Source organism: Seriola aureovittata, chromosome 8 (assembly GCF_021018895.1).
Source record: "Seriola aureovittata isolate HTS-2021-v1 ecotype China chromosome 8, ASM2101889v1, whole genome shotgun sequence".
Classification (NCBI taxonomy): domain Eukaryota; kingdom Metazoa; phylum Chordata; class Actinopteri; order Carangiformes; family Carangidae; genus Seriola; species Seriola aureovittata.
This window is the reverse complement of record NC_079371.1, coordinates 7,040,130-7,052,698: the sequence shown is the minus strand read 5'-3', so window position 1 is coordinate 7,052,698 and position 12,569 is coordinate 7,040,130. Positions and strand designations below refer to the sequence as shown.

The 12,569-nt window shown below is 39.0% G+C and overlaps 1 protein-coding gene across 6 annotated transcripts in view; it reads right to left on the bottom strand.

Moving 5' to 3' along the window:
* diaph2 (diaphanous-related formin 2) overlaps positions 1-12,569 on the bottom strand; it is a 372,424-nt gene that overhangs the window by 243,311 nt on the left and 116,544 nt on the right. For all 6 annotated transcript variants that reach the window (XM_056382907.1, XM_056382908.1, XM_056382912.1 and 3 more), the window contains 5 exons: positions 12,224-12,336; positions 8,815-8,931; positions 4,661-4,779; positions 3,128-3,192; positions 2,193-2,297 (listed from right to left, as the gene is read on the bottom strand). In XM_056382907.1, the coding sequence (XP_056238882.1) occupies positions 2,193-2,297; positions 3,128-3,192; positions 4,661-4,779; positions 8,815-8,931; positions 12,224-12,336 (519 nt within the window). The remainder of the gene's footprint in view (positions 1-2,192; positions 2,298-3,127; positions 3,193-4,660; positions 4,780-8,814; positions 8,932-12,223; positions 12,337-12,569) is intronic.

Here is a 12,569-nt window from a genome sequence, read left to right as displayed (position 1 = left end):
TGAAAATTAACTTAATGTTTCTTAAACCTTAACAGATTGAATGAATTCACATTGATAGTAAATTTTATTTAAACAAAATATGAACTAGTGATGCTCATTTTTTTTTCTGACCAATAGTTGACGCTCGTTAAATGACCATTAACCGTTAACCAACAACATTAAAATGTACTATTTAGAATAGACAAGTGCCTGTAAACGAAACACATCGTCCTCCAGCGCATAGTGCGCTGTGTATAACTGGCATAATAGCTTCTCCTGCATGTAAGAATATATTGAAGAACTTATTAAAATGAAGCAAATAGTAGCCGGACTTTTTAATGTATGAACAAATTAACAAAACAAAAACACATTGAATCCTCCAGCGCCGAGAGCACTGTAACACAAACCTCTTCCTTCTCCTCCGTACTCAGCTGATAAGTGATGAGGAACAGCCAACAGGTTAACAAAGCGGAAACTTGCATTGTTGCTTTTTACAGACCTCAAAAGAAAATAAACAGGCCAGGTCTACCTCAGTTGTCAGCATAACGTACGACTTGTCTAATGGTTTTTATTCAGAAGTAGCTACATGTCAACATGCTATGGGGTTAGTCTGGTGCGCAGTCTGTTAACTGTGAGACGCGCTGCAGAGAACACCTACACAGATGATACTGATGTCCCAGTATATTTTGACTTTTAATTGATAGTATTAATCAGTCAAAATTCTTATTGTTGGTTAACGGTTAAGTGATTGATTGTGAAAAAGCACATACTTTATACACTGCACTTATGTTCTGTCAAAATACATAAGGGATATTCTAAAGCTGTTATGGCCACATTCATGCAAGCTTGTGCCAAACAAATTACATGTTTTCCTGCTGAGGTTAATGTTTGTTGATGCTAAGTTCCTCAGCAGTAACTGCTCTCTGAAGGAGCATTCAGACAAACAGAGGAAGAGAGGGTTTGACTCTCCAGGGCTTCTCTGCTCTACACTACCTGTTAATGCACCACAGTCAGTCAGTCTTCAAAAGACAGAGGCCTGCCAGGGGAGGGTGAGGGGAAGGTGTATGATAGAAAAGAAAACACTTGGAAACAACATAAAAAGCTCCAACAAGGAAAAGAGGCCAAGCAAAGGTAACACAGCCCGGTGCATTCATTTCTGACAGAAAGTGGAAGAAGGAGAAAGCAAGGGAGAAAAAGGGTGAGCAGGTGGAGAAGGTGGGGAGGAGCTTTTTTTGATCTCATTAAAATGGGTGGGCAGCAATCAGGCATGGAGTGAGTGATGAACCCCTTTGCGTACAAATGCAGTTAACAAGTGGCGACAGAGCACTCAGGTATATGAAGTGCAAGAGTGAGACCTACACACAAATTAAGTTCCAAAGACAGAAAACAATGTGTGACATTGACAACTACCAAAACTTGCACTACTTAACAGCTTTTTGTGGCGACCTAAGAATGACTGCTAGAGGACTGAGGTAACAGTAAGTTACAACTGAGAAAAATGCTTTGACCACATATGCAGGTGCATTTTATCAGATGGTGTGTGCCAACATAAGCAACAAGAAAGGAATGTCTGAAAGAGAAAGTAATCTCAGATATAGATGTAGGTATACCATCTTTCAATGCTGGTTTATATTAAATTCCCTAAGCAAGGAGGCAAACTGCCCTTTTGTCCCAAGGCAGTGCTAAAGTGTTTGAAATTGGGTTAAGGGGGAAATAGCAGTCATTTTCTATGCTCAAAATGGAGGGTTTTGCCTGGGAAAAATGATGTGGAGGCCAGGAAAAGAAATGCAATCCATCTCTGTGACGATAGAATTACATAGGAAAAGCTTCAATAGAGCAATTTAACCATATAAAGAGCTACAACTTAAGAAGGAGATTGACCCTTTATTAAATCAAATGTTCTTGCATGGGTGATAACTCCCACTTACATCAGCAGCACATCTGTAAGTGCAGTGGAAAGAATCAGCCCTTTTTCTAGTGGTGCCATTTCTTCTCATTGCTATGATTGTAAGACAAACATTTTTATCCTGCATTCTGTAAGACAGTTTTTCACTTAAAAACTTTTATCAAGCTGATTAAAAGTGCTTCTGGACATTGGATTTTTCACTATCTTCTTTTTCATGCTTTTTTTTGAGGAACATACATCATAAAAGATCTCTGGGGGAATATAACACTGCTTTGCAGAGGAGTGGGATTTCTCTTTTTGGATTTACCTGGGACTCCAGGGCCTGGATCTTCCCCTCCAACTCTTTGATTCTCTCTTCCTTCTTTTGAGACTCGGCCTGGGCCTCCTGCCGTGCACCGAACTCCTCATCAAACTGCAAGAAAAGAGACACAAGTATGTCTATGTGCACATAACAAACACAAGAACACAGATGTAAACACACACACACACACACACAGGTTGGTGAGCGGCAGGGTATCTCCGGAGAATGGCCACAGGGCACATCAACAGACACCAAAACACGCTGTCTTACACTCTCTGGCCGATTTCTATTCATAGCCCTCATGGCCCTAGAGCCCTGTTGTCCTTTGTCTTTGTTTCAAGCCTGGCTTTCATGTATGTTGATGGATCTAACCTTTGCAGAAACCAAGCCATGTCGCTACAATGATTTCACTGGCCCAGCAGGGTGCATGGTGGACTGGTGGGACAGGACTCTTAACAAAAACACACACACAGGACCCCCTTGGTATCATCAGACAGTGATAGTGAGGCAAAGATACAGGCTCCTTAAGATACATTTCAATATTATACATAATATGCTGAAGGTAAAGTTGGTAGGTTTTAATCTAGATTCTCTAAAATAAATAAAAAATACTATTAATCAATAATGCAATTAATTTAACTACATTGAAAGGAAATATAAGATAAAGTGAGAAATCCTCAAAGGGCTTGCTTAAAATGCAGAACTGTATCAAAAGAGCCAGCACATAACTTAACTCTGTCCTGCCACAGCACACAAATAAGTATACATCAGAACATCAGCATCGATTCTTGTAATGCTGATACGGATCATGTAGCGTCACAGCCAGGTATTGATCAGGGCATGGAAAATCAATATCATGTCTGGGAGCTCTGAGGAAGAAAAAACTTTCCTGATGGGAGCCGGCCAACCAAAGGGGGCTGTTGGAGTGATTAATGTCTCACCTTTTTGGAGTACTCCGCAGCCTTCTGCTCACTCTCGTCAACTTTGGCTTTATCCACACACTGATCTACAAAACAAGACGGCCACGGTTACAAAATACTTCAAAGGCATCACTGGGTGCAATGCGCATCCTTAGCTCCTCGTGTGAGATTTACAATCAGACCTACATCTTGTATTCAAAATATTTTAGAGCAAGTATGATATGAAGAATCAGTTAGGTCTATGAGGTGTTTACAATTTAAGATGCTCTTAAAATATATATCATATATCATGGCCTTCACCACACCTAAAAATGTAACGTGTGTTTTGAGAGGGAAAGACAGCACTTCACTGCCGAGTTATTTAATGTAACATTTAAAGGATTATCAGACTGCATGTGATGAAATGCAAAGCTCATTGAATATAAAAATGAATGAAAAACTAAAATTAAAATGTGTGAGGGAAAAAGGAGATAATACATGGGCAGCTTTGTTGAACTGTTTTTCTTGATCTTGTGAGGAAGGGACAAGAAGGGAAAGTGTTCTCATGATGTGTTCAATAACTGCCTCATATACAGTGAAATCAGTCATACTGTGCAACCCTTGGCTCATGCTGATGTTCTAATCTCTTACACTCCTCTTCCCTTCATCCTCCTCTCACTGAGAGAACTGTGTTTAATTAACACAAATCATCACCAAAAAATTGTGAGGTATTATCTTTTACTCGAGGGTGAGTGTTTCAAACAAGAGAGATATCAGTTAGAGCCTATGTATCGGACATAATAAAAAAATGTGCACGTTTTTGCTATTTTACTTTGTTTTCTTCACTGCTTTTCAAATACTTTGTGTGTTTCAATTGTTCAGCTTTATTTGAATGAATTTACAAATCTCATATTTTAGAATTACCCCGAGGATGAATCATCGAAAGGACGGTGTCAGTCCAAGTTTTAAGTGTAAATTACTGTTAGATCACACGTGACGCAACACATCTCTGAAAAATAACTGTTTTTAGAATAGTAAAAAAAAAGAAAAACAGAGAAATAGGTGGAAACCCCACGTGGATGTGCCATTTAATTCCACGTGTCTTTAGTGGGAATTTAACAAAAGAAAACCTCGGAAGTTTTTTAACAACTGATTAAATCTCAGTAAAGTGAGTGAGAAAACTTATTAAACACAGCATCAGTTCTCTGAGGATAGGTTTAGAAACTTTTAATGACCCTTTGTTGGCAAGTCACAGAACTGTTAGTGACACAACAGAGAGAGAAACAGTGGTGTTATTTATTTCTTTTCTGTTTGAAAAAAAAAAAATTCCATTAGTAATGCAGCGTAAATAGATGTTTTCTCTGTGATTCCAGGAACACAGCTGACAAATACCCCAACTGCAAAAAACAACTTTTGAAATAATTCTGAGTTAACGCAAGTCATAGATAAAATGTATTGTTCATCGATCATTAGATGACCTCATCTAATGTCAAGACATAAGTGTTTTTTGAGGTAGGTGAATTTCACATGTATTGAATTAATGAGAGAGTTAATGTCACGCAATTCAAAAAGTACCAATCAGATGGGTGAAGTCCACGTCCAATCTTTTACTGTAGCCAAAGTCAGGGTCCATCCCATTGCGATGCAGGACCACCTGAGACACGCACTCTTCGATTACCTTGTAATATTGAGGCCTGAGGGGTGAGGAAACATAAAGCAGAACAATTAGAGAAGCCACAGAAAGATATGAGTGACACAACTCTACAAGGCTAATTAACCACAAATTATTCCCTTATCCAAGCTAGAGGTCACAAAATGCCACGCCAAAAAGGGTACTGCTGGAGAAAATAGACACCCTATTAAATTTGATCACTTGCTTCACCCCCATCATGAAATTAGCAGATTAATGGTCACACGGAACCCAAGTCTATGTTAGTCCGTCCATTTCAAGGTGACAGACGGTAGCCAAGGCTGTGCTTGCCCTCTTGCCTAATTTGCAATCATCTTTGCCAATTAGAGCAACCATAAAAACTGAAATGTAAATCTAATCAGTGTAATGTGTGTAATTGAAAGCACAATGACCGGGAAAACATGTCAGCCAGTTAGGAGTGTGACTGAGTGCTTGGTGTTGTCGAGCAGGGTGTGTGGATCAGCCTGCGACTTCCATTCCACCACACAGGTTGGTATGTGACCTTTTCCCAGTAACATTATCAACTTAAATTGCAAGTGACATTTAGTAAATACAATGCCATCTTAAGCTGAGCTCCAAACTGAGAAATAATTATTTTCTAAGAATGACATAGACCAGAAGTTTATGTTTAAATACTCAACGGAAACAACTAGTTTTTTATTCCTCTAAAGACTCATGCTCCATTTCTTGTAAATTGAGATTTGAATTTAGGTACTACATGTGGAAAATTTACCCTTGATGACCTTCTTGAATAATGCCCTGAAAATGTATAAAAGAACATTTCCCTAAACTCAGAACAACAAACTCCATGAGCAAGTGCATGTGGGTGTGACCAACTAATTGTTGCAATTTGCTTAACGGCTGGGCAATTGCAATTCTGGTCGTCACAGCGCTGTGAAGTCTGGAATAAGGGTGCAGTGGGATGAATACATTACTAGTAGGAGGAATACAGCATCAGCAGCTGGAGCAGGGACAGCCTTCTGATTCAATAATCACATCAGCTCCTTTCATCTCCTTTTTAAATAGCAAACAGTTTCCTAGTGAGCAAACAGTGGAGGCTATGTTCTTCTGAGTCCCAAAGCACAAATATACCATACAACACTTCAACTATGCTTTCACTAGCAGATGATGTTCCTTTAATTTAAAGAAATTATTTTCATTTAAAAAAAGAAAAAAAACACTTGTATCTTTGCAAACTCGTGTTTTGACATAATTTTACATCACAATTTCAACTCTGAAAGATTCACAAGTCTGTGTATAGTAAAACTGCTACAGTTAAAGTATTTTTAGCTTCCTGATATTGTCCAATTGATTTATAAAATGAACATTGAAAATCAGAGATGAGGAAAAGAGATTTTGTGACAACCTTGGTCAAGATAAGAAATTCAAAGTCTGATCAAAGCCTGCCTGTCGAACGTGTCTGCATAAAGGCATTAAGGGGAAGGAGCATTAATGTTACTAAAATATAATAATTGATTTGAGGAGGCAAGACTGTGAACAACGTGCCTGTGCCAGCTGGGTTAATTTTGAGTGAGACCTAAAAAAGCACATATATCCAAGTATGAGTCTGAGTAAAAAGTAACACGATTCTCAGCAACTTGTTATTATCAAACATTAAATGGAATCAAGTTCATTTCCAAGGCTTTGACTCAAACTGTTGCCCATAAATTTAAAGGCTATGTTCTGTTGGTACCTTGTGGGTGGACAGGCCACATCATGTTATGAACAGAAATATGAAAGAACACAAAATTCTGAGCCAAAGCAAATAAGAATAAATCAGCATTTAGGTGCACTGTTTTGAAAGCATGAAATGCCATACATTAAGCTTGAGCTGGCGGATTCGCCCACTCATGACTGGAACAAGCTAGTGAAAGCTCACACATCGCCCTGCATGGCTTAAGCACTGTGGCACTCGGCTTACAACTGTCACCAATGTACACCACATTATTATCTCAATAAGCCGCCCTATTTTCCCTTCGCCCTCCATCCTCCGCCACCACCAAGCAGATAGGGGCTGGGTGGAGATAACTAGAGATGGAGAGAGTGACCCAGAACTGTCAGGCCCCTCCACAGTGGGCAGGGCTGGGCTCCAGAAGCTAGCATATGTCCCCTGCATCATTCCCCACCTCTTCTTTTACTTTGGCACCTTCATTTCTTCCAATGATAGCTTGCAGTTCAGCACAGCCCCAGCCACTTGATCCAGCTCTGCTCCACATAACCAGTGTAATCCCCATATCACCAAGCTCCAAAAGAGCAGATCTGCTCTATATTTACTGGGTGGGTTTGATGTGCTCCCATTCATTAGGCTTGCAGTGAGAGATTAATTATCAAAAATAAACCAAGCCCTGGAGGGGAGAGCAACAACTAATGTTGTGTTAGGAGCAATGACAGTAGACAAGAGCACTTGAAAAGTCTGCCCACTGTAGAACACCTTATTATTAGAATACTAATTATAATATTTAATGAACTATCATTGAATGGACTATTATTTGACACAAGAATCAAGACACCACATGTGCTACCAGTTCCAATAAATACAATGATAAAAAACAACTTAATCCTTTACTTCAGGTAGAATATGATGAGTACACATGCATTCCTTTGATCACAAAGCCAAAGTCTGTCACACCTTTATATAATACTACTTAACCTTAAGACTGCCATCATTAAATGATTTCTAGTAGAACCATGCATTGCTACCACACATTGTCTGACCTGCCAATTCCTTTTTGTTTAATGTTGTGGAAATACTATGTTTATCCTACACTATTTCCCATTCACCCAATTTGCACCAAGACATTAAAACAGAGACTATCTATTGGAGTAGCTGCATGCACTGTAGTACTGAATCTTCCATCATTATAACTCCACAGCAGTGATGTATGGGGAATAAAATGCCTCAGTCAGAATGTATTTCTGGTGTCTGGCGCTTCTGTGCGTACATGTGTGGGTTTGTCCTTGCAATTGTGATGGAGGCCGGAGGAAAAAGATATTTCAAAAACATATCTTTAAAAAGACCATCAGTTCTTCCATAGGCACTGGTACTGATCCCTTCTTATTGCTGGCTTACAGAGGGGTATATGGATACTGGAGCTGAGGTGGACGTGGCTGTTCTAGCTGGTTAATGTGAATTCTATTTCTCGCCTCTCCCGAATAGATGAGGAATACATTATTCATAAATCCAAGGGAACAGCAACTTGTCTATGGTATATTCATCTTCCTCCTCTCATCCTCCCTTCGACTTCCAACTTTATTTTTTTTATGTCTTATTTCTGCAAAAAGGTCTGACACAGCAGTGAATTCATCAGTGTCACTCCATTGAGAAGAGTGGCAGCGGTCCTGCCAATGACTGACATGTTTGCGCTTCAAAGACAAAGTAGAGAGCTAACCCAGCAGTTTTAAATTACGTAATAATTCTAAATAAAGTAATATCCCTACTCTGATAATTTACATTTTTCCTCTTAGTGTTGGGAACATAGAGGTGAGCCAGCATTTAACGCACAGAGGTAAGTGAAGCAATTCCACCATACAAGATAAAGTGTGGAGTTATTTTATGACACTTTGTGCTCATCTTCAATTCTAGCCTGCAGACTAGAGACGGGCAAATAATCTTGGAACAGCATGTCATTGCTATAAACTGCATTACCACCTAGTGGTGACTACAAGGCTGATAGGCCAATTATTAGAACAACTTTAGTGAATAAAATTGATGGAGATGACGGTGCTGTTGTCTTAACCACTGAGGATTAGGTTGGATGTAGCTCCTTTCATGTACATAACAAATTTCAACTTGGCTTTTCCTTTTCAAGAGAGATATATATATATATATATATATAAAAACAGAACAGCAGGGTCAATAACTATTTCCTGTCAGGAAAGAACAAGAGCTATGTATGAGGTGTTTGATATCTAATGTGAAAAACAGACACGAAAAAATTCAAAAGCTTAGAGTAGTGAAGCACACTGACAGAGTACAGCATCATGAGTTAGATGCAGATGATACAAGGCCAGTGGTATGTCAAAATCACACAGAACTTACCTGATATAATAGTCATTCCTGATGAGCAATAGGTGTTGAAGGATTGACAGGAAGTATGTCTCTGAGCCCGTGTCTTTCACCATATTGGACAGGAGATGGTACACTTCATTCATATCAGTACAGCAGCAAGGTTAAGGAAAACAACTTTACAGTATGACAGAGTTACTTACTTTTAGCTAAGGTTAACTTCTTAAGAAAACACCCAATCTGAGTTCACTTATTAGCTTCATTTAACTCCTGTAAACATTTAAATTTGTATTAGTTCTTTTTTCTTTATAACATTTTCTTTTTTTCCCCAGTTCCTCACTTCAGGTTTTTTGACAAGCATCATTGTGCAAAAACAAACGGAGATGTGATTCCTCTTATCCACTCTTTCTCAGGGGAGCTAAAACAGTGTAAACAACTAACTTGAGGAGGGGGATTGGCAATAAAGAATTCTCCCTCCGGTTTACCTGTCACTCCGAACCTTTCAAGATAGTGGAAATTAATTACATGAAAAACTCACTGGTTTGAATGTTTGAGACAAGAATGATGGGGAGCTGAACATTCGCAGGGGCTGCGATTCGGTTCTCAGATTGAAACTGACATGTACTCAGGAGTGAAAATTCATGTTATTAAATTTGCAAAAGGTATTGATTATGTGTCTTAGGTTTGCTTTCCCCAGGAGGAAGTAGAGATGGCTTTGACATCTAAAAGAGATGTTAAATCCAACTGTCTTACTTGTTATTCTTCCGTTATGTACTATACATATTTCTTGATTATTTGCTAAGTATTTGTTTTAGAAAGTATTTATTAGAAATGCTTCTTATTCAAAGAACAGAAAAATCTTTGAAATGTAAGAACAACTTCACATATAGTTTACAACAGGATAAGCATGTACATTGAGTCACATTTCAAACTCAAATTTCTGTTAATGGTCGATTTGTAGTACAATATTGAAACGAAAAGAAAAGAAAATAACCAACTTATGTTTCTCAAACTTCTACCAGTGTTGTAAAAGTGTAGCTCTGAGAAGTAAAGAACCCAGGAAAATGAATGATTTGGAGCTCATTTAATTTGTTTGCTTGAGAAAGGAGGATTTCCCCACGGAGACTCATCTTGTTTGAAAAAGTGGAATAAGCCTCTCAGATATGTGCACACATGCAGAAAAAAACAAAACTAAGGAGATAGTGCACTGTTAAGCTCGCAGAGATGAAAACTGGATTGCAATCATAACACGAAGTGTGAATCTTGACAATGTGTGCTAAAATATTTACATAGTTCAACATACTGACTGCAAAGCGATGAAGTGGCATTTTCAACACAGTGGCAGGATATGTTGTGACACTCCTCCCTTCTGCCTTTGGCACAGAAAACATCAGTGCAATGCACATGGATGTGGATGATCTTAAGGATCCAGATAAAATAAAAGCCAAATTGAGGCTAAACAGATCACCAGAGCAACAGTAATATTTCTACTAAAAATATAAGCGTGTTGTATAGGCTGATTATAGCTACATATATATATATATAGCTAATGTTAGGAATCCTAAGCATCAATTAAATTAAACAGGGGTCAACATTATTTCATATTATTATGTCAGGTGTCATCAGCTGCTAATGAACAATGATTCTTTGAGAGTATCGAAATATATCAGATATTTTTTTAAACAGCACTGAACTGCATTCTCCATTTCTCATGCTATCATCCATACAAAACAAAGCAACCGCAGCAATTGGAGCAGATCGATTCTTTTAAATACATTTTGACACTTTTCCTATTAATTTCAACAATGTCTGTAATTAAACTCCTATCCCATATCAAATTTTTAGAGAGAGGGATGGGAATAAGGCTCCTCTAAAGTATCATTTCCCTCCCTTGTATTAGCTGAGTATGAAGCCTGGGAGAATTACCAATCCTGCGAGATTCAATTATAGCATCACCACAGCAGCATTTGAGAGGACATGAGAAGGAGCTCAGACTGGGAAAGTATCCAACTAGCTTCATCTATCACTAAGCTGCAGACATAAACCTAATGTAGAATGCCAATCCATTCGATGACACCCCCTCTACGCTTGCTTGCTCTCTCTCTGTCTATCTCTCTTTACACTCTATCTCCAAATAATGAATAAACATGAGCGGCAGTCAAGTGTGATGTAGGCCAGTCAGTGGTGAGGTCAATCAATCACCATTCCACAGCTCATTAATATTCATTAGTGGCCTGGAGTCACCTCCTCAGCACCTGGACCTAGGCCGGACACAGAGGAGACTAGCCTCTCCAGGTTAATATTCATGAAACTGCTGGAAGAAACAAGACACATATGCAATGCTCAGGTAGTAGAAGTACTACCTGCGTGATATTATGCATTTATGTGTGTGTGTGTGTGTGTGTGTGCGCGCGCGCGCGCACACGTGCGCGTGTGTGTGCGTGCTATGCAGGCAAAGGGACAAAGGATAGCCTAGACATTCGAATCATGCTCAGAACTCACAGATCAATACCGCATTGTCCTTGGAAACAAACATTGGCCTTCTCATTTGTGAACCTGCTCAAGCACATCATTAATCCAGGTGCATTTTTTTCTCTCTCCATCTTCTCTCTACACACATACACAACCTCCTCCCCTCAACTACATGTGTCAACAGAAACTGTCACTCACAGCAGCACTTTGTGCCCGTGCTAGAACTGTGGGATTTGGTGAAAGAAAAGGTTGTGAGAATGAACATCTGCATAACAATGTCAGCGTCTGGTTTGTCGGCTCACAATGTCAGCCATTCATACATAGCCTTAGAGAAGATTTGTGAATTATTAAAGGTTCTTCTGCAGGATGCTTGAAGAAGTTTCCAACTGAGACTAAATTACTGCTCACCTTATTAACTTCTACTCTGCATGTTTGGAGTTAAATGGCCATTGGTAGAGAGATGGAGAAGAAAATTCACATTTCCTAAATGGGGCAGAGAGACAAGGAGTGATAGTACTTATACTGAAGAAACCTTGACCATGAAGTACAATATCGTTGCACAAAAAAATATTTAATTGTCTACTATGCATAATAAATGGTAAGAACAAGAAAGCATATGTCTGTTTGATATCTTCCTCGTGTCTTGCAGAAGTCCTACTTAACCCAATTTTAATGGACAGGAACAAAAAGTGAGGCGGATATGAGAGGAGATGGAGAGGATGGGAAGAGTAAATAAAAAGAAGAGTAGAGGTGGGATGTTAAGATGACAGGGTTATTTACCTAGTATACCTGGTCAGAGGTGGAGTTGGATATTGTGCTCTGGCTCCTCAAATCCTTCTCTAATGAATCAAGCCATGAGGGGCTCTGGCCTGTAAAGCTTGACGAAACCCACAATCTACACTCATCTCTCACTGCTAGTTCTGCAGGCCTATTCATCTGTATGTTCACACATAGGGAGTACAAAGGATATTCCATCTCAGCACGGATGTCGTCCAGACGGTGGGAGAGTTCGATAGAGTCCTCCTCCTTGTTCTCATTGAAAACCTTGAGCTGGATGTCCAGCTCCTCTGTCTCTTTTAGCTCCTAAAAATAAATTAGACACATAGCAGATAGCTGAGAATGTGAAGTTGAACAAAAGGTAATCTAGCAGTGTAGATTATGAAAAACAGTCACAGCACCTGCAAGAAATAATTTAGATATAGCTCCTAAAGATTTACTACTCTAATCTTTGTATTGTTGAATCTCATCAGACTTGTACTGTATGTTACTGTTAACCAGACATATTCTAAAAATCTGTAGGAGAATATTGGTTTCCC